The 22,865-nt window shown below is 38.6% G+C and overlaps 1 protein-coding gene across 1 annotated transcript in view; it reads right to left on the reverse strand.

Annotated features, from left to right (window-relative positions):
* The window catches only part of LOC101657623 (40S ribosomal protein S11-like), a 9,390-nt gene extending 7,726 nt beyond the window's left edge, over positions 1–1,664 (reverse strand). Inside the window, exon 1 of the mRNA XM_004707397.1 lies at positions 1,578–1,664. Within this exon, the coding sequence (XP_004707454.1) occupies positions 1,578–1,664 (87 nt within the window). The remainder of the gene's footprint in view (positions 1–1,577) is intronic.
* Between the last annotated feature and the right edge of the window lie 21,201 nt (positions 1,665–22,865).

The following is a 22,865-nucleotide window of genomic DNA, read 5'->3' on the forward strand; positions in this document are numbered from 1 at the left end:
CTTTTACAGCCACTGTGTCAATTCCTCTGACTAAAGGTCTTCCTGTTCTTTTCTTTTTCTTTTCTTTTTCTTTGCTGTTGGGCCAAACCTCTGCTTTTCCCAGCACGATTTATAATGCATCCAAAAGTATATGTGCTGAATTTTTCCCATTCTTGCTTCTAAGGAGCATTCTAGCGGTGCAACTACTTCTTCCAAGACCATTGTTTTGCAGTGAATGCTGACTCAGAGAGAGCACGTGGGGCAGTTCTGCTCTGTCCTATAAGGTTCCCTAGGAGATTTCCTAGCAGCTCACGGTACATGCAGTATTCTTCACTGATACCATACTTCAAATGCATGCATACTGCTTCAGTCTTCCTTAATCATTGTCTAGAAGGAAATTGAAAATACGTGGCTGGAAATTGAAAATAAAATGTATCATAGTCCTCAATGGGACATCTTTCCTCAATATTTAAAGCCATCTTTTGCTGCAAATAGTCCAGTGTGATGCATTGCTTGATTAGTCGACACTGATTGCAAGGGCATTGATTATGATTCCAATTAAAATGATATCCTTTACAAATTCAAATTACTGGCCCAATTCTGAGGCATTCTGTTTTCTCTAGGTGGAAATGTAATCCACAGTAAAGCTTTGGTCTTGATCCTCATCAATAAGTACTTCAAGGAATTGACCCCAAATGAAATCAAACTCACTGTGGTCAAGCCACATCTGACTCCTAGAACACACTTGAGCTCCAGTATAGGGTTTCCATGGCTGGACATCCTTACAGGAGTGGACTGCTGCCCTTCCCTGCTGCTGTGCGAGGAATGCATTGGGACCGCTGGCGTTTCAGTCAACAGACGGGAACTTTGACAACTGCGACACTAGGACTCCTGAAGGGATACATAGTTAAACCAATCTAACCCATTTCCAGTTGTTTGTGTAACAATCTACTATTTTAAACCACTTTATACGGAGTGCCTGGCTGGTACAAATGATTAGCTACTAACCGAAGAATGAGGGTTTGAGGCCACCCAGAGGCACTTTGTGGTCAAAGCCTGGCAGTTTCCTTTTAAAACCAGCCAGCAAAGAACACTCTATGAAGCACTGCCCTCCTCTTATGTGCGTGGAATTGTCATGTGTTAGAATCGGTGGCAGTGAATAATGCTGGGAGCTTCATATAGGTGTCCTGAACCATGTAATTTCAGTCCTGTTAGCATTTAATGCAGCAGAGTACCAAAGCTTTACCAAAATTTCCTAGAAAGGGTGGGTTTCTAATTTGTGAGTTGGATTGTCTTTGAACTTTTCTTACAAAAGGTGTCACTGCAAATAGCTGTCTGCCTGTCTCCTCAACCCTCAAGTCCTCTCTCATTTAGAAGGCTTTCCATTTCAACTTTGAAATATAACTATGCTCTAAAATTTTTCAATGACTGTTTCTTCCTGGGGTTCTTCATGCTTAAGTCGAGGAACCTCATTCTCTAATCTTTTGACAGTTTGTTATCCGTCTCTGCTGGTCTCCCATAAACTTGCTTATCTATTCAAGTGCCTCTTGCTTGCAACTGCGATTATCCTCTCAGGAGTCTAGTCTCTATTTTCTCACCTGATCTTGCAGTCCTCCTGCATCTGGACTCTGCCAGCTAATCTCCTTATCCTGGTCCTGCATCCCTTGATTGCTACCACAAGCCATAGTCTCCCTCCAGGGTAATCAAAGCTGCCAGCACACACTTGTAATTCACCTGCAGTGCTCGGGTGCCATGTGTAAGTGCTCGGTTACTAACGACAAGACCTGAGCTTGACCCCAAGAGCCACCCCACAGAAGAAAAGATGTGGCTGTCTTTCTGTACAAATTACAGCCTTGGGAATCCTTAGGGCCAGTTCAACTCTGTCCTAAAGGGTCCATATGAGTTGGAATCAACTCTATTGCAATGGAGGTGATTTGATATAGAGAGTTTATGAAACCAATTTCACCTGAGACTCATCATCAACATATTTAACCACAACGTCTGGAGGTGGGGCCTGAGCACTGACCAACTCCAAATATATCCCATGGGAATGGAGGGTAGTGAGATGGGATTCCGATGCAAATCCTGATTGACACTCACTACTGGACTACTGATTGCAGTCTAGCTAGGCCTGCCTTAACATTTATCTTACTGGATCCAGGGGAACTGTTAGAGGACTACCCTAAAAGTCATGATCTTTGGGAAAATATATAGCAATGTGAGATAGTCAAATTGTGATTCATGGTACAATGAAGAGAGTTCCTTTTTAATGACAGTGTTATCATTGTGGAATATCAATCACACATGGAGATTCGGGTCTGTCTTACGTTACATGAGTCAGGCAAAGGGCACAGTGGTATAAACTTACAGTAAACTATTTTGTAAATGTGTGCACTAACATGAGACATGAGTTCATGGACTGGATGCCACAAAGTGGTTGGCAATTGGTTTTTAAGAGGCAGGGTAATTCTTTCTCCTTATTCTGCTAAGGAATGTTCAATCTGCTTTGTCAAAGCAACAGTTTCCTGGTTAATCTCCTTCAGTGTCTTTCTGGCAAGTGCTTTGCCCGCATCTGCATTTTATTAAAAGTTTTCTATTGGGAAAGGTAGAGAGGGAGTACCTGTTAAGGATATTCCACATCAGACAAAAGTGAAGGTTATATTTCTTTAAATAAGGAAAGTGGGCTCAGCATTAGAAGTCAGATTAAAATATCACAGGATTAACCTTATGTTCTTTTAAGAGGAATTCAATTCTCTGGAAGGAAGAAATTTGGAACAACAGAAAATAACTGACTACAATTTGTGTGTGTGTGTGTGTGTGTGTTATGTATTCAAAGCCTTATCATTAATATAGAGGAAATAGTATTGGCCAGTTTCATTAATTTTTCCCCCTTAATTGATCATAACCAGGTGAACCAGGGCTTTATCAATGGTTCTGAACTGCTTTTGCACATTTCAAACACTCTTTAGAATTTCAATTTATTAAGGTAAAATCTGGATGGGAAGGAGGGTTCAAATAAAGAAAAAAAAAACCCTCAAAACTCCAGATGATCGAAAGTTGAAAACAATGGGGCATAAGTAAGATAATGTTAGAGATGGGCATTGGGTCTCCACTCAAGTACTCCCTCAACGCAAGAACAATTTGTTCTACTAGCACAGCACTTTGTTATGCTCACCTTCCCTGACACAATCGCTGAAGACAAAATAGATGCATAAGCAAATGTAGTGAAGAAAGCTGATGGTGCCTGGCTATCAACAGATACAGCATCTGGGGTCTTAAAGGCTTGAAGATAAACAAGAGGCCATCTAGCTGAAAAGCAACAAAGCCCACATGGAAGAAGCACACCACACTGTATGATCATGAGGTGTTGATCGGATCAGATATCAGACCCAAAACAAAACAAACATAAAGCATATCAATGGGAATGAGGAGGAGGGCAGAGTGGGGAACCGAAGCCCATCAGTCGTCAATTGGACACTCCCTGTCAGAATGGCCACAAGGAAGAGAAGGTGCAGTATAGCACTGATAAAACACACAACCTTCCTCTAGTTCTTTAATTCTTTAATGCTTCCTACTTCCCCCCACCCCCCACTACCATGACCCAAATTTTATCTTACAAATCTGGCTAAACCAGAAGATGTGTACTACTACAGAGTTCACAACATAGGGAATCCAGAACAGAAAAGGCCCTCAGGTCCAGTAAGGGGAGTAGCGATGCTAGGAGAGTAAGGGTTGGAGGGTGGTAAGGGGGGACCAATCACAATGAGCGACATATAACCCCCATGCCAGGGGGAACGAACAGCAGAAAAGTGGGTGAAATGAGACAGCAGTCAGTGTAAGACATGAAAAAGAATAATTTATAAATTATCAAGGGGGATGGGGGAGTGAGTGTTGGGGAGGGAGGGAGAAAAATGAGCTGATGCCAGGGGTTCAAGGACCAAGAAAATGTTTTGAAAAAGTTGATGACAACATATGTACAGATGTGTTTGACAAAATGGATATATGTATGGATTGTGATAAGACCTGTGAGAGCCCCAATCAAATAAAATAAAAATTGAAAAAAAGTGATGCTAGAAATGCTATTATCTAGGTATGTCTTAAGTCCACGTTTGAAAAGGCCCAAGGTTTGGGTTGTAGGCATCTAATAATTACAGTAGTGTTGCTAGCACCTGTTGGGGTTGATTTGTTGTCTAATGTATCTCTCCTGGTTTTTAAATAATCACATAGGCAAACTATCATTTCTCCACAGCCACCACCGTGTCCATCTATTCTTAAAGAAATGCAACTAATAGGAATTATAACCAACCATTTCAGACTTTGTACAGCCTCTCATTGTCTAATTACCATGTTTACAGTGTCTAGTAGTACTTACATAAGGATATAGAACCTCTGAACCAATATACATCACTGGATACTTGTGAGGTCCAGCTTCACATCTGGATAGGTTCTAAGTGGGCAGTTGTGTAATTAAGGAGTCAATTAAAGAGACATGAGATAAGGCACGCAAGGGCTCACCTCTTCCCATAGAGACCAAAACAAGAATGGAGGAGTAATGCATTCTCTCATGAGCTTATATCTTAAGCATGTAAGCCATGGTAAGCACATATGTAACAGGAAGGGGTTGTAATATAGGGATACAGGAAATAGGAAGGGGAGGAGCTAGGAGTATACACAAAATAGGAAGCAGAGGTATTAGAGGCATACCTGTGGCAGGAAGGTACACATGTAATGAGATGGGCAGGTTCTAGAGTCAATGGCAGCTTAAACTTGGTTGTTTCTGTGCTGCCTTGACTTTAGGTATCTTTGAACTCTTCTCCAGGGGGATAATCTAGGATCCTTATGAGAAGGGAGTAGGCCGTCCTGAGAGTGGGACAGACAATTGGCTGTGATTGCTCTTGAAGGCAGCAACCTTCAGGCAAGTGCTCTTCAAGCAGTTAACCTTCAAGAGTATAGTAAGAGACCGTGTGCTTGTAAACAGCACTACAAAATTGTCATTATTATGGGGGAACATTGAGGGGAATCATTTTTACTCAGGAGAGTGGGACTGGAACGCATCTCCAACTGACCAACGTGAAGACCTCATAACATGGGAGCCCCGGACTCCCAGACGCCTGAATGTATGGATGTTGAGAGTTTGTCCACAGACACTCTCTTACCGGTTTTTCCCTACAGATACTGACTATACCGTGTATCTGAAACCAACCAACCAAAACATTATTGGTTATAATTGATTATCCCGTACTACTTCTAAGTCAATGTGTTCACATCTCATTAATATTCTATGTGCATATCTTTGCTTTCCCTCCTGAATTCCCTCTCTTCCAGAAAGAGGTTGGTTCATGATTTCTACATTCACCAACATATTTAAACTAGAAACCATGGTCATCTTCAGCTCCTTACCCTCCCTCACTACTTCTTCTCCAATATCAAATTAAACATAGTGTCTGTCAACTGTAGATCCAACATATAAATTGTGATCCTCATTGACTATCAGCCACCACTGCCTTTACCTTTGCTCCAGTCCTAAAATGCCAAAGGTCCATGTCATGGTTTTTTCATTATTGGCCCACTATTTATTTACTTCTAAAGTTCATAGAATTGTACAACCATAAATGGACATATATAAAGGGATTTTGCACAGGGCCATACAAAAACCAAAAAAGCAAACCAAAAATTCCCCTTTGCCATTGAATCATTTCTGACAGCGTGATTACAGTAGGACCAAGTCGAATTCTCCACAGAGTTCCAAAGGATGTACTGTTTTAGGAAACTGGTTGCAAAATCTTTTTCCCATTAAGGGATGATGGGTTTGAACTGTCAACCTTTCAGTCTGCAACTGAGTGCCTAATCATTATGCCACCAGAGATTCACAGAAGGCCACCAGAAACCAAACTCAGTGACATGAAGTCAGTTCTGACTCTCATAGAGCCCAGTAGAGTTGTCCCTGAGGGTTTCCAAGGTGGCATGAAAGTAACACACTTCTTCTTTCTCTCTGCGAACAGCAGGTGGGTTTGAACCATAGCCTTTGTGGTGAACAACCAACAGAAAACCCATTATACGACCACAGTTCCTGACTTGGCTGTTGCTAGGTGCCACTGCATCAGTTGGGACCCTATGCACAACAGAGCGAAACTATCCTGTGCTCCCCTCATAGTGTTCTGATGTTTGCATCCATCAACGCGGTCACTTGGTCAACCAGTCTTGCCAAGGGCCTTCCTCCTTTGTGCTGCTCCTCCACTTACCAAGCTTGATGTTCTTTTCCAGGGCCTGGTCTCTCCTGATAATAGGTCCAAAGTGCATGAGAAATCTCACTAAGCCTGCCTCTAAGGAGCATTCTGGCCAGACTTCTTTCAGTGCAAATTTTTTAGTTCTTTTGGCAGTCGATGTAAGTTCTTAGCTTGCTTTTTCTAGATGGAGCTATTGTTTAATAGTTAGCCATTGAAAACTTATTTCAATGGGCCTTATTTTCTTCATTCTATTCCCATTATTGCCCCACATTAGGACCTAGAATAGTGATAGGAGATGGTCATGCTAGGTGATTTTTGCAAAGGGCTCAATGGCAGTGAGCGTTTAATGGAAAATATAGTGATTATCACCATAGTAGAGGTAAATTAATATTCATTAAGCAAATATTACATTTCCATCAATGACCTCTTCAATACAGAAATTCTTCATTTCCCCTGCATGGGAATATTAAGAGGCAAGCATATTGATTGGCCTCATTTTAGAGCTCAAGAAACTGAGCTCAATTATGTTAATTTGTCTAATGCTGTGGATGTAAGACATAAGAGTAGATGGCATCATCAAGAGCCCATTAGAGGCCAAAAAGGATCATTTATGGAAAACAATAGTCACAGATTAAAATGAGGAGACCTGGGTTAGAAATATTTTACTTTATCTTCTACCATGTGGTATGGATTGACCCGTGTCTCCGCCCAAATATCCGTCATCAATCTTAATGTATTATTATATGCCTACAGTTACAACCCCATTGGGAACAGGTGGTTTCCGTTATGTCACTGAGTCTGCATTAGTACACGGTGTGCTCTGACTCCGTTTTTACCAACTATACAAGGAGCCCATTAGGTGAACAGACATGAAAGGTGATACGTACCAAGCCACGTAGGTTCTCCAGGAACCAGAAAACAGAAGCTAAAGGGACATCTGCCAGAGCCAACAGAAAAAAAATCGCCTCCTAGAGCTAGTAGCCTGGATTTCAACTTCTAACTTTACAAATTGTGAGAAAATGAATTTCTGCTTGTTAAAGCTCTCTCCATGTGGCACTCATGTTATAGCAATGCTCCATCGCTATAAGAAGTTACGGTTAAGAATGCAGCTATGATGCAGGACTTCAGTGAGTGAAGAGGTGCGGTGAGTAGTAGGAATAGGACTGAATTACAGAATTCACGATTCACTGAGACTGGGCAGCAACAATCGAGTTTTACCCTCAAAAGGAGAATTCAGTGTAGCTATGTCTTCCAACCCCTCCCATCTCTGCCCCCAAGCCCCCAAAAAGACAGAAGGGCAGAAACACTGTGAAATATTCAAAATTTGAATATCAGTACTGATTACAAAATATGTCAAAAAGAATTTTCAGATTGAAATAAAGAGATCAAAAACTAAAGCATGGGTTAGACAAAGTCACCCATTTTTCGGTAGGTGACTTCTGGTTTGGTTTGCAGAAATTTAGAAAAAGTAGATCAAGCCATAACTTAGTTGAAGTTATGTCTTGAATAATAAATTTGAAATTGATTTTTTGCTCATAGTTAAGAGGCATGTGAGTTGTTTATTGTTTTCTGGTTGCTTGCTTGTATTTTTGTTACCTATGAGCCAGTAGAATAAGAGGAAAAGAACGGGACAAATTGAAGAAAGAGTATGTCGTCTCGTGTTTGATCACTGGGTACTAATTGAATGCTGGAAGTAAGGATTGAAAAGAAGCAAACATTAAAAACATTGCCACTGAAGTTCAGCCTTGTTCATTCAAAGCACCTTCGTAGAGAGCCTGCAATTTTCTTAATATGAGATATACTTTCAGCCTGTATTTCTTACATGGGTTCTATATTAGTACCAGAAGCAAGATTTTTCTTATTGTAACTACAAAAGTATGACTATATTAATATTTTATCAATATTCCCCATCATTTTCAGTACAGTGAGCATTTGGTAAGTTCTGACTGAACATTTGAAATATATAATGTGTTTCAGCACCTTTGCTCTGCAGTATGGCCCTTCTAAAAGGTAGGAAAGGAATTGTGCCATATATAAGACTAAGCACAAAGTTATTGCTACTAGAGTTTCAATTCATACACAAATAGGTTTATTCTAAGCAAAATAGGTTGAACCATGTCTCTATACTCAGTGTTGATGGCTACCGACAAGTTTTTTCTGTAATACACTTTCTTTCATGAAGAAGCCTGGCCCTCCTCCCTACTCAAAACAAGTTCCAATCAAAATAGTGGCTCTCGTGGGGTTATGCTGGGCCATTTCAGTTCCAGGCAGAGAGGTCAGTTAGGAAGGACATGATAACTGGTTTTTAAGATTAATTCCAAAGATATATTCTTGAGTGACACAGGACAGCCATAGGGGCGTGTTAGGAAGAATTTTTAAAGAAAATTAAAAACTGCATCACTAAGAAAAAGTCCAGGAAATTTTACCAAGAATTTTATTATTGTTGTTATCATTAAGCTAATCCTCATGCTTATGAGAGCTTAAAGAGCTGTACTTAAAAATTTTGTTGGGAAACCTTACCTTATTCATCTCACCCCTGATCTTACTCTTTCAGGCTTCTTTTAAGTCTCTATGTTTATGATGGATATGACTATTCCCCCAGATGCCTGGTACAGTGTTTCAATCACAAACCAGTCTTTGTCTCTGACTAAAGAAGTTTGTGAGACTGGAGCTGGACAGGGTTTGACCTTGGGTATATTTATTGCGATAATTCCGATATTAATCTGCTTATCTGGGTTACACATTAGATAAGTCATGGTTTCAATGTGGAAATTGATCCTTCAAACACTGTTACTGGCCTTTGGTGAAAGAAATCAGTCAAAAACAAATTTATTTTTTAAAAACATATTTGGAATGAGGCCACTTACTAGGAAGATTGAAATGCGTGCAATTGGGCAAGGCAAAATAAATGAAAATTGCATTCCCCTTTGAAAGCATTTATCAGGCATTCAAGTTTGGAAATGAAGCTGATATGATAAAATATGGAGAAGGCTAGCAGGACAGACTCGCACATGGATGACAAAGGTTACTCTTTATGTCCAAAGTCACAAGCTTCAAGATCAAAATATTTAGATTAATCTACTTTTTTTTCTACTTAAAGGTGGGTATCATGCCAAATTTTAATGGATGTATGTTTTGATCAGGCCCTGCATCTAGTCTAGAGGTAAAAGTATTTGTTTGCATAGCATATCCTTTAGCATTCAGTTTCAAGTTTTTATGAAGCAATGTTGGCTATGGGTATCAAGTTTTTTATAACTTTGCCCCCTGTTTGTTCTACCCTATTAATGAATTTATTTGCAGAACATATAAAAACGTATGTAAAAATATCCTCTGTCAACTTACATATATTTATGTATGTCAACCCACTCACCTTATCACCCTGTTCATCTTGCCTCTCTCCTTATGTATCTATTCATAGATCACTGTCATTACTGTTATTGCAGGATTGTGTGTGCAACAGTACTACTTTGCTGCCTTTAACTCCGTGCACCTTCCAATGCCTTCGTTTGCCTCGATCGTTTGCATTATTAACCTCCTCCTATTGGTTGTTGGCTTTCCCTTCTTATACATACCACATAACCTGATGGGTTAATGGACCTAGGAGCTCAAGGCTATCTTCTTGGGTGACAACAAGATCAAGTGTCATAACATAGCACACGAAGACAATGTAAGACGTTCACCTTGGATGAGTAGTAACTGGGGGCATATAAACGCGAGCAGCCCCCAAAGGTGCAGCTAACTATTGGTCTCTTCATATCAAGAATGACGAAAAGCAGAGTTGCATGGGAAAAAAAACTGGTGCAAAAGACAAGTAGACAACATTATTACCACCTCTTTGACCCTGAAGCTAGAAGATACAATGGTTGGTGGGTACAATTTTTGTCCACTCTGAAAGGTAACAATTGGAGGTCCCAGGTACAGTGAGAGAAAAATGAGGAACCAATTTCAAAATAATAGAAAATACCACATTACTGGTCTGATACTGACCTGTGGAACCTCAGGCTGGCCAGTGGACACCCTTCAAGCTGAAAGCTGAATTCCTCTCCCTGGTTCAACTTGCAGGCAAACAATACGAACAATAACACCATGGAGATCAACCACTGAGGTCAACCAATCATGTAAGATCAAAGGGCTGCATTTGCCCAGGGATAAAGCTCATAGGACAAGATAGGTTAGGGAAGAAGGAGAAATGGAAATAGTACTCACAGGGAGGCAGTGAGAAGGGTGGCCTCACATGAGATTTCTCCCAAGGCCATGAATAAAAATGGATATGCATTGTTAAATGTAAAACCAATATTCTCTGCAACGTTTACTCAAATCACAATAAAAAATTTAAAACAAGAAGTAGACTTGATATTCTGGACATCTATTAAAAAAAGAAACTCTCTTTTCATTGCAAATATGTGTCATATATAACAAAAAGGCTGTGTTTAATTGTTATTGATAGAATTTTAAACTCGTCGAAATATACCTACCTTGAGAATTGATAGTAAATGAGTGTATTCAGAACAATTGTCTGTGAACAGGTGAGGAATGCTTCAAATTATGATAAATATATTTTTTATTTAAACATTTTTATTGTTATTTCAAACTGTTATCATTTTAAGAGTTGCAAAATTTGCCTGTAGACTTCAGCCATTATGCATGTAAGTTTACAAGAATATAACTTTCGTAATTTTTAAATTATTGTTTTTTCTTTTAAAAAACAAATTACTTTATTGGGGGCTCTTACAGATCTTATAACAATCCTTACATCCATTGTATCAAGCACATATGAACATATATTGCCATCATCCTTTTCAAAGCATTTTCTTTCTAATTGAGCCCTTGGCATCAGCTCCTGTTTTTTTTTGCTACCCCCCCCACCCTCCCACCCTCATAAACACTTGAGAAATTATAAATTATTTTCATATCTTACACCGTCCACTCTCTCCCTTCACCTATGTTTCTGTTGTTCATCACTCTGGGGGGTGGGGGTTATATGTTGATCATTATGATCAGTTCCCCCTTGTTCCCCCACCTTCCCCTACCCTCATGGTACCACTACTCCCATTACTGTTGCTGAGGGGTTTATCTGTCCTGGATTACTTGTATTAAGAGCTCTTATCTGTAGCAGTGTACATGCTTCGATCTAACCAGGTTTGTAAGGTAGAACTGGGGTCATGCTAGTGGGGAGTGGGTATTAAAGAACTAGAGGAAGGCTGTATGTTTTGTTAGTGCTATCCTGCAAAATGGCTGGCTCATCCCTTCCTTGTGACCCTTCTGTGAGGGGATGTCCAATTGTCCAGGCCCCCTCATTTGAACTGATCTGATTATTTGTTTTGGGTTTTCTGATTGCTTGTTACCTGATCCCATGGACACCTAGTGATCACACAGGCTGGTGTGTTTCTTCCATGTGGGCTTTGTTGCTTCCCAGCTAGATGACTGCTTGTTTATCTTCAAGCCTTTAAGACCTCAGATGCTATGTCTTCTAATAGCTTGGCACCAGCAGCTTTCTTTTCCACATTTGCTTATGCACCTATTTTGTCTTCAGTTATCCTGTCTGAAAGGTGAGCATCACAGAATGCCAGGTCATTAGAACAAAGTGTTCTTGCATTGAGGGAGTACTTGGGTAGAAGCCCAATCTCCATATGTGACCTTAATACTTTATACATACGTATATGTATAAGAATCCATACATCCATTGTATCAAGCACATATTATAGACCTATATCCCTATCCCTATTAGTATATGTAAATATATTTCCATATGTACATGCCTGTATTTATACCTCTATAAATGTGTGTTGCCTCCTAGTTCTTTCCTCTATTTCTTTTTACTTCCTTCCTGTCCCACTATCATGTTAGACCTTCATTTGTCTCTCAGTAATTAATCTCAGCTACATTGCACTTGATCAAACCCCACCAGGCATTCTATGTCCATCGATTTTTAGATCACTTGTTGTTCCCTTGTCCCTGGGTTTGTTGGCTGTTCCCTTCCTTTCCCTCTCTGCCCCTGCTCCCAAGTCCCCCCAGAACTGTTGGTCCTGTTGTTTTCTCCTGAGGATAGTTTATCCTGCCTATATTATATAGATAGATACAAGGGGAAAAAAGTTTATAAATAGTCCAAGTCTGGACTGAGAGGATACCATTTCTCATAGTGGGGGTGGCCCTATAGTCCTTTCTGTTCATTGGCTTCTCTGAGCAGGAATGTCGTCTTTGGGACTTGGTGGGCCAGAATGTGGTTGGTTTGTTCTCTCTCTCTCTCTCTCTCTCTCTCTCTCTCTCTCTCTCTCTTCCTCCCTCCCTCCCTCACTTCCCCCCTCTCTCTCTTCCCACTACCCTCTTAATTTGCTCCCATATGGTCTGAGCAGACCCGCCCCTTTCCCAGAGCTGTATCTTCAGTGCTGTCATCTGGGGAGGGGGTCCACATAGCTGGGGTTCGGGTCAGCCCTGAAGGTCTTTGTTAGTTTACTGCTCCATGCTGGTATGTTGCTTCAAGACTTGGCACACCTTGTTGAGGTCTGATTCCTCTATCCCTTTCCTGTGGAGACATAAGCAAGACCCTCCCCATGAGAGTGTAAGTGACCTGTTTCCTCAATACCCACCCACCCCCTTTTTCTCTATTAAAGGGAAAATATCTTAGTATATATTTACTTTTAAAGATTGGCCATTGTACATCACAGTGATGAAAAGAAACAAGCTCTATAAAAAGCATTAGGAGAGGATCAATTTTCCGCCAGAACCTCTTGGATGCTAGGTAGTTCAGTATGTCAATAAAAACAAAACCACATCACAAAGGATTTTCTTTTGTTATGGTAGTTCACAAATCTATGAGAAAGGCATACACAGACTTAAAATTGGGCTGCTGTGTTTCTGAATGATCAAACTCTGAGACCTGTAAATATCTGTATTCTAATTACTGCAAAACAATAGGCATGCTGAGTTCATGTTTAATTTCTACAAATCTGTTTTCCCTTTTTCTTTTGGCTCTGAAATGTCCCTTGTGGCACATGGGTATAGATTTGAGAGAATAGGGACTTGCAGTCCTAGAATGTCTAATCTTTAAATCTTCACTTTATTTCTCTCGTCACCTTTTTTTATTACTGTTACAAACTCATGTGTTATGCCTATAACGGATTTTATGGCATTTTGAAGTGAGCGAGAAGCTCATATGAAAAGATTTCAATGTGCCTTGCCTCCTTTGTCGAAGATGGAGAGCCTCGTTGTTTTTGCTGTTGTTAGTTCACTCGTTTCTGACTCGTAATGGCCCTGCGTTCAACACAAGGACATTCTGTCACCTGTCTCCCTGACAATTATTATGCTGAGTCCATTGCTGGAGCCCCTGTGTCAATCCTTCTCTTGAAAGTTCATTCTCTTTTTCTTTGTTTGACCTTCTACTTTACTTAACATAATGTTTTCTTCCGGGGACTGAAGACATGTCTAACGTACACTTGATGGAGTCTCCCCATCCTCACTTGTAAGGAGCTTTTGGGTTCTAGTTCTTCAATGACAGATTGGTTTGTTCTTCCGGCAGCCTGTGGTACTTTCAATATTCTTCACAGACACCGGGAATCAAATTCAGATTTTCGTATTCATTGTTCAACTTTCATTTGTATACGAGACGAATGAAAACACCATGACTCTTCTTATTAAACAGAAAGCATTGCAAAATTGATTGTGGAAAACCTTATTATAAGGTTAAAATAGAATATCTTATCTTTTGTTCTCCCTTTTGACCCATTTTGGAGTTTTTTTGTTTAAAAAAAAAGTTGAGGGGAAATACACATGGTTTAAGCCTCTGGTAAGTTTTCTCTGACCATAGACCAGGGGTGTGAATAGCGTTGCTATCAAACATAAACTGTAGCACCTTACCATTTGATCTCCCTTTTCACCGACTATTTTTACTATTTTGTTTGAGCAGAATTTGTTACTAAAGACTCAGTCCATTTCAATCTTAGTTTTTCTCCTCTTTTTTTTTTGGGGGGGGGGGCATTCAAACCACTCTTCAGATTGGATTAGGTTTTTGACCCGTTTTAAATTTGTTCTAGTTCTAAATATTTTCTACTTTTTTTTAATTGAGGTTTTTCTCTGTTTTACTTTGTTATCATTGTTAATGTATTTGTTATTTTCTTTTTCAAATTTTTCCTTGTATGAAATCCAGGATATCTATATTTATAGAGACCTGAGTTAGATGAATGGTTCCTTGGGGGTATGGCAGCGAAAGTTTGGGGGAAACAGGGAGCCAACAACAATGAATACAAGAAGGTAGACAGTGTTCTACAATTGATTTTAGTGATTATTGGACAACTCTTCTTTATATGGTTGAACTACTGAATTGTATGGTTTGTGAATTATATGCCAATAAAACTGTAAAAAAAAAAGAAAAAGAAACAAAAATACCACGAATCTGTTGAGACTCACTATAGTCCTCAAAGGGCCACTCTTGCTAACCCAATGTAATAATATGTCTTTGGTTTCCTGAATGCGTGAACATTGTTTATAGATCCAAGCAAGATGAAATACTTGATAATTTAATCTTTCTAGAATCTGACAGGATATTTTCTCTTTGTCTAGTAGTGAGAATATTTGTTTTCTTTACATTGACTTGAAATTCATATTGCAGCTTGCAATTTTCAATTTTCATCAGTAATGCTGCAAGTCATTCTGAATTTCAGCATGTAAAGTTTTGTCACCTGCATACTGTATGTTGTTAAAATAAGCCTTTCTTCCATCTTCATGCTGCATTCTTCTTCATATAGTCCAACTTTTCAGATTATTCACTGAGCATACACTAAGTATGATGAAAGGATACAACCGTGAAGCACATTTTCATGGTTTTAAAAATATGCCGCATGCCCTTATTCTATTCAAACAACTGACTCTTCAATAGTGTACAGTTTCCACTTGAGCAAAATTAATTGTTCTGGAATTAATTTCCTTCTCAATGTTACCCCCAGTTTGTTATGATCCACATAGACAAATGCTTTTGTATAGTCAATAAAACACAAACAAACGTATTTTTGCTATCTCTGCTGCCAGCCAAGATGCACCTGGCTTAAGCAATGATATCTTGTTTTGCGATTTCCTCTTCTGAATCCAGATTGAATTTTTGTCAGCTTCTGGTTGATATACCAGTGCAAAAATGTTGAGTTACCTTCAGCAAAATCTTACACTCATGTGATCCTAATGCTATACTGCTATAGTTGGGTGATTTTCAGTTTCTACTGAATCACCTTTCTTTGTGACATGCACAAATATGGATGTCTTACAGGCTGTTGGTCATATAGGTATTTACTAAAATTTCTGACATAGGCAAATGAGGGCTTCCAGTGCTTCATCAATTTGTTGAAAGGTTCCAATTAATATTTGATCAGTTCCTGGAGCCTCACTGTATGGTTCTTGCCTTCAGTACACCTTGGACTTCTTCCTTCGATACCACTCACTCTTGAAATGACGGAACGTTACTTACTCGTCTTGGAACAGTGACTCCGTGCTCTCCTTTCTTCCTCTTCTGAGTCTTTCTGCATTATTCAATATTTTGCCCATGGAATCTTTCAGTATTTCGATGATAGGCTTGAATTATTTTCTTCAATTGTTTCAGCTTGATATATGTGGAGTGTTTTTCTTTTCTTTTTTTTTCTTTCATCTTTCTGTCTCCAGGTCATTGCACGTCTTGTTATTAGGCTCCACTTTGTCTTTTTGAGCTGACCTTTGAAGTGTTCTAGTCACCTCTTTAACTTCATCTCTTCCTTCCTTCCTTTTTTCATTTGCTTTAGCTACTCTCCAAGTTCCAGAGTCTCTTCTGACATTTACTTTGGTCTCTTATTTTCTTCTTCCCCAGCTTGGTAATGACCATTTACTCTCTTGATGTATGATATTGTTAACGTCGTCCTCCAACTTATAAGCTCTTCATTCCTGTTCTTGACATGGCCTATGAATTTAGATGTTATATGCTTAAATTCGTCTTTTGACTTTTATGGATTTGTTTCAGTTTTCGTCTTCAATCTCCATGTGTTAGTCTGGGTAGACAAGAGAAACAAATTCATGGACACACATATGTGTATGAGAAAGAGGTTTATCTACAAGGGCAATTGAACATTGAGAAAACACCCCAACCCAGTCCAGTCCAAGGCCCATAAGTCTGATATTAGTCCATATGTCTGATACCAATCTATAAAGTACTCTTCAGACTCACAAAACACATTCAATGATGCCAAATGCAGGAGGATCACAGGGCAGTGGGTAGAAAGTCTTTGGATCTAGTGGCGTTGTAAGCATCTCAGCACTGGCAGGGGTCTCTACGAGGCTTCTCTGGCTTCAGAGGTCTGGTTGCATGAGGGTAGGTCCATGTTGCTTCTCCAGTTTAGGGCTCTAGTGTAGTGCCATGTGCCTTGTCAGTTGCAACGTCCTCAGGGAGTGGCTGAGAGAGAGAAGTGTCACCGGCCTCCATGGAAGAAGTACCAGATTTCCCAGAATTCTCAGGAGCAGGCCATGCCCACACAGAGGCCTCATTGGCTATGATCTGATTGACAAGCTGGACTCCACCCCTACACTCTCGAGCCTCAAATTGACAAACGATTATATATCTACAACACTCCTCTTGCATGTGAGCAATTGCTAGGTTTCTGGCTTTATTTAGGCTGATGATATTGAGCTTCTCCGTGTTGTCTTTTCTCATAAATATAGTCCGTTTCATTCCTGTGTATTTCATTTGGCAAAGTCCATGTGTATAGTTGTGTATATTGTTGTATATATTGTTGAAAAGGAATTTGTAATGAAGAAGTCCTGCAAAATTTTATCATGTGATCTTCACTTCATTTCTATCATTTTGGTCATACGTTCTAACTACTGATCCTTCCTCTTGATTTCTAACTTTTTTGTATCTTGATTGCATGTTTGATCAATTTCAGACTGGATAAATTGGAAGAATTCTTATTTCTTCTTTATTAGTTATATTGTTTGATATGTAAATTCAATAACACTAGCTTGACGAACTGGACTTCCTTGTAAGCATGCAGTATTATCTTATCACAGACAGCATTGAACTTCAAGAGAGCTCTGGGCATGTTCTTTTTGAAGATGGATGCAGTGCCCTTCCTCTTCATTTGGGTACTCCCAGCATAGTTAGCCATAGATTTGTACAACTCAAATGCCAAATACTAGTCCATTTCAACTCATGAGTGGTTAAAACACAAATATTTACTCATTTATTTTCATTTTTAATGATTTTGGTTTTTCTAGATTCATATTTCATGCATTTCACTTTCTGGGTGTTAATGGCTGTTTGCAGCTGCTTCTTATTTTAAGCCCTGTCCCGTCAGCAAATGGAGCTCCACAGAACTTACTCCATCCATGTCTCCTCTACTTTGAGGAGGCAGCTCTTCTCTGTATTTTGAGTGCTTTCAACTCTGAGAGGCTTATCTTCCAGAACTGTATTTGACAGCATTCTACGGCTACTTATGAGGCTTTGGGTGGTTTATCTCTCACAAGTGGACAGCCTATTCCTTCTTCCTAGACTGTTCTAGTCTGGAAGCTATGCTTAAATCTGTTATAGATGACTGTACAGGTATTTGGGTCATCACAAACAAACAAACAAACAAACAAACTCACTGCCATTGAGTAGATTCTGACTCACAGTGAACTGATAAGACAAGATAGAATGGCCCCTGTGGGTTTCCAAGACTGTAACTCTTTAAGAGAGTAGAGAGCCTCATCTTTTTCCCTCGAGTGACTGGTGGTTTTTGAACAGCCTTCTAACAGGTGGCATAGCTTCCAGCATCACAACAACATATGCACCACCAAAGAACTAAAACAAAACAAACATACAAAAATGGCCAGGGGCAGTGTTAGACCTGCTTAAATACGTACTGGAGTGCCGATTACAAGGATCTACATGTGACCTCCTCCCTGGGGGACGGACAACAGAAAAGTGGGTGAGGAGAGATATTGGACAGGGCTAGATATGACAAAATAATAAATTAAAAATTATCAAGGGTTCATGAGGGAGAGGGGAGCGGGGAGGGAGGAGAAAAATGAGGAGCTGGTGCCAGGGGCTTAGGTGGAGAGAAAATATTTTGAGAATGATGAGGGCAATGAATGTCCAAATATGCTTTACACAATTGTTGTATGTATGCATTGTGATAAGAGTTGTATAAGCCCCTAATAAAACAATTAGAAAAAAAAAGATCTAAGCTTCAGTATTAGGAAGAAATAATTTTGAGATCAGACCAACAATTAAATTTTGTATTAGCAGATTTGTAAGAGAACCTAACTGTTGAGAATACTGGTGTTGACTAATAGATAGATTGATTGATTGATTGATAGATTACGGCAGGAAGCACCTAACAGTTCTGGACATGTAGTTAAGAGACTTAAGTTTACTCACATTCTATGAAGGGTGTTATGTGTTAAGAACATATTGGGTAAATTATGACCCCACAAAATAAAAACTATTTGGTTCCCAGTTGTAAAATGAGGATAGTAATGACTGTCCGGTTTAATTATAATAAAATAATGTTTCAAAGTAGATTTATGACTGCTGGCCTCCAAATTCTACTTTATTACAATTTGAAGTTAGGCCAACATATCTTTTTTTTTTTTTAAATTTAAGTCATTTTTTATTTTTATTTTTTTATTATTTTTTATTTTTTAACATTTTATTAGGGGCTCATACAACTGTTATCCCAATCCATACACACATCAATTGTGTAAAGCGCATTTGTACATCGTTTCTCAAAACATTTTCTCTCCATTTAAACCCCCGACATTAGGTCCTCATTTTTCCCCTCCCTCCCCGCTCCCCCCTCCCGCATGAGCCCTTGATAGTTTATAAATGGGTATTTTGTCATATCTTGTAGGGCAACATATCTTAATTAGTTCTGTGGGATGACAAGAATTACTGCTGGAACTAAGAGTTCAAGGCCTCACTGTCTTCCTCTCTTCTCTCACCTGCCCTTTAATTTCTTCCCTTCCTCCCTCCTTGCTTCCTTTGTGCTTTCTCTGTTCCTCCTACTTCTTTCTCTCTCTTTCTCGTTTTATTTTGAAGATTATTTGGCTGAGATTTGGACACACTGAAATTTTCCAGGGAAGGAAATGAGATGATAGAGCATGAGGAAATACATGTATTAACCATGTGCAACATGCCAGGAAATTCTCCATTTATTTGCATGCATAATCTTTCTGAGTCTTCACAACAACCTCTGTGCTGGAATTAATTATTAATTCTATTTTTCCTGAAGAGAAAACTGAGGTGCTGAGAGGTTATGTAACACTCTCACAGTCAAGCAACTAATGTAAGACAAATGCACAAATCCTCTGTGACTGTAGAAACAGAGTCTTCAACCAGCATAGTCTATGTACAGAGCTCATTCAGTTCCATTGTTTTGTCTACTTAATGACTGAAGCAAGCCTGGTACAAGGTAGTTGTAGAACATCCTTGCATTCTGTGTGTGTGTGTGTGTGTGTGTGTGTGTGTGTGTGCACAATATGGCCTGGAGAATAGACATGAACCAATTTTTATTAGTGTGTGAAAACGATCTTCCTATTCTACTTTAAAATTGATTTATGAGTAAAATTGGAGAATGTAATTAATATAATTGGAGTAATCTATGATAATGTTATTACAGAACTCTGCTGTGTTTTAACAGCAATTAAGCTCTAGTAAAATTATACTGTTTTATATTTTCTTCAAATGAGTATGTGAAGCAATAATGTCATGTAGATTGCTCTGTATTTACTGGGATAATTTTGTTTTTATAGTACTTGTAAAGAATTTTGAAATCTTACCTTAGCTAAAATTAGTTTAAACATATAAATTAATATTAATATTCAATTGATTTATTGTATGCATAGTATGAGTAAACCTGTCAATTTCAGTTTATCCTATAATATTTGGAAGTTAATATCTATTATATGGCAGGTGCTTGTATACAAGGGCAAAATAGACTAAGTCAATATACAATGTATCATAATTTTAAAAGTTAAGTGATCTAACAGATTGTTGTTAGTAGCTGTGGAATTAATTCTGACTCCTACATATGTGATCAAAATATCTTATTAAAGGTTGCAAGCAAATCACAATTAACACATGTAACTGATGCAGAAATTGACAAGCAACATTTCTCAATGCAAAGAGATGAAATTTGATTTATTACTAGAAACATACTGTCAAAATTTCACTGAGATAAAAATGCACTTGCTTTCCTTAATGTAGCTATTATAATTGTACATTTCTATTTACAATAATAATTAGAAAATCTGAAATGAATTATTATAAGAATATAAAACTGATTTAAAAATGAATGTTAAAGTACAAAGAGTATGTAGAATGTTGAAATAAAATTTCAGCATACAAGGGCAAAATATAGTAAGTTGATATACACTATAATATGTAAAAGGTTAATTTTTCCTCTTCTTCCAACCATGTATCTGGATAACTGGCTGAAACTAATGTGTTAAATTTCAAGTACACGTCCAAGTATTGTACCAATTAAACATGAATCATTAAAATAAAAACCCTCACTGCCATCAAACCAATTCACAGCCATTGTATAAGACTGGATAGACCTGTCCATTTAGATTTCTGAAACTTTTTAAGTGTTAATGGGAATAAACAGCTTTATCTTTCTTTCTTTTTTTTAACAGTTTTATTAGCACATAATTTACATATCATATAATTCAATAGTGCAATGGTTCAAGCATATGAAAGAGAATTGTGCAACCACTACTATATATATTTTAGAATACCCCCTGACCCCCGCTTGGTTAAATCGCCCTGAAAATGAATTGTGCAATCAGTCAGTTCTAGTGCTCCCTCCCACTTCCAGCCTTCCATTTTTCATTCCTGGGATCCTCTTTACCTCCCTATGACCCACCCCTGCATCCCCTACCAACCTTTGTATCAGTTACTATCACTGTGCATCCACGCCTCCTGTGCATCACAAACTGGGAAGCCCAACAGAAACAATAAAAAACGAAATCGAAATAAGATGGTAAGTATAAAATAATAACAATAGAAAGACCAAAATGCAAATAACGAGTAAGAAAGAAAATACCCTAGTCAACATTCAAAAAACCAGGGAAGAAATTCAAAAAGCCAGGGAACAAGAAAGAGATATTTGCCCCCAGAACCAATTCAGGTCACGTCTACAGGGAGGTCAACTGGCCTAGTATCACATTTGATCCAGCATGATCAAGATTGCAGTGATCTCTGCCTGATAGTAAGGCTGTTCGGGACCATTGCTTGTGACTCGAGTGGATCTGCCAGCCGTTCTGTCTGACTAGATGCTCTGCAGAGGGGTTTGGGCTCCCACTGTCCTGCATAGCCTTCTACATATTGGGTGTTCATCATTTTAACTCTGATACTTTTCCCTTCGCCGTATTCGAATTTTGTAACTGTCATCTTTGGATCACACAAGCTGGTGTGTTTCTTCCGTGTGGACTTAGTTGACTCTTCTCAGATGGCTGCTTGTTTGAATCCAAGCCTTTAAGACCCCAGACGCTATTCCGATTGATAGCGGGGCACCATCCACTTCGGGAGAGGCAGGTGGGTCCAAGTCAAGGATTTTGTGGTTGGTACCTCAGTGCACAGCCCACTGTATTTATGAATAGTCACAAAAAAACCATAGATACTTTTCCTTTTCAATTCATGTGAACAAAGCTTTTTTTTTCATAGCAGCATATTGTTTTCTATATAGCTATACCCAGTGATTTGACCATTCCATCGAGTATAGATCTTTGAAGCTACATTCCGACATATACTTATGTCTGCAGTTTATATTCTGTGGTGTCATGGTTTCCTTTGTGAAATCAGCATTATGATACAATAAATAAATTTGGAAGCATTCTATATTGATACTATGGAATAGATTAGACAATTTAGAGCACCTTCCTAAGATTTCTGTGCTATTTTGTTTTTGTTTGTTTCTTTACTATTGTTAACTTGTTTTCTTGTATATTTTCTGATGTTTTGGACCTGTTTCTGGACTAAAATTTCTTTTTAAATTTTATACCCAGATATACTGCTTTAATTTATACATGCTGATGTCTTGTATCAGATATATCAATGTATTTTTTGCATATTACGTAAAATACATGTCAAGTTGGTTGAACAATAATTTTGGCAATACCTGAGTGTGGTTTGATTGGAGGATGACCCCATTTCTCAGCTATTATCTTAATCCTGACCCTCTGTGTGTGTGCATTTCAAGACACGCTCACTCCCTTACAACAGTTAGACATAGTTGTGTATTCCCAAGCGTCGTGTTAAAAAACTAACCTCCACACTTTCAACTCCTATTCTACAATTCAACACTGATTGGCTTGGAGACAACTCAATCACTGGCAAACCATAGAATACTTCATTTTGGTGTAGGAGAAATGATAAAGATGACACCATCATAAAGTAATCAAAATATCCACAATTGTATACCTTTAAGCTATATTGTGATAGCTGGTTAAGGGATTTCATTATTTTTGTTGTTGCGAAGTATTAAAACCATGTGTGCACTTTTAAATCTGTATCTGCCTATTTATACTTTCTGGTGAATCTTAGAAACAATTTATAATAAAATTTTCTTTGAAATATCTCTTAACTTGACATATTAGTTATGATAACTTAATGAATAGACTCAGACATTGCAATTGTTGTTTTAAAACATTCTCATAGCGGTCCATTTA

This window comes from Echinops telfairi, unplaced genomic scaffold (genome assembly GCF_000313985.2).
Source record: "Echinops telfairi isolate 266 unplaced genomic scaffold, ASM31398v2 ScPeMD7_7458;HRSCAF=8496, whole genome shotgun sequence".
NCBI classification, from domain to species: Eukaryota; Metazoa; Chordata; class Mammalia; order Afrosoricida; family Tenrecidae; genus Echinops; species Echinops telfairi.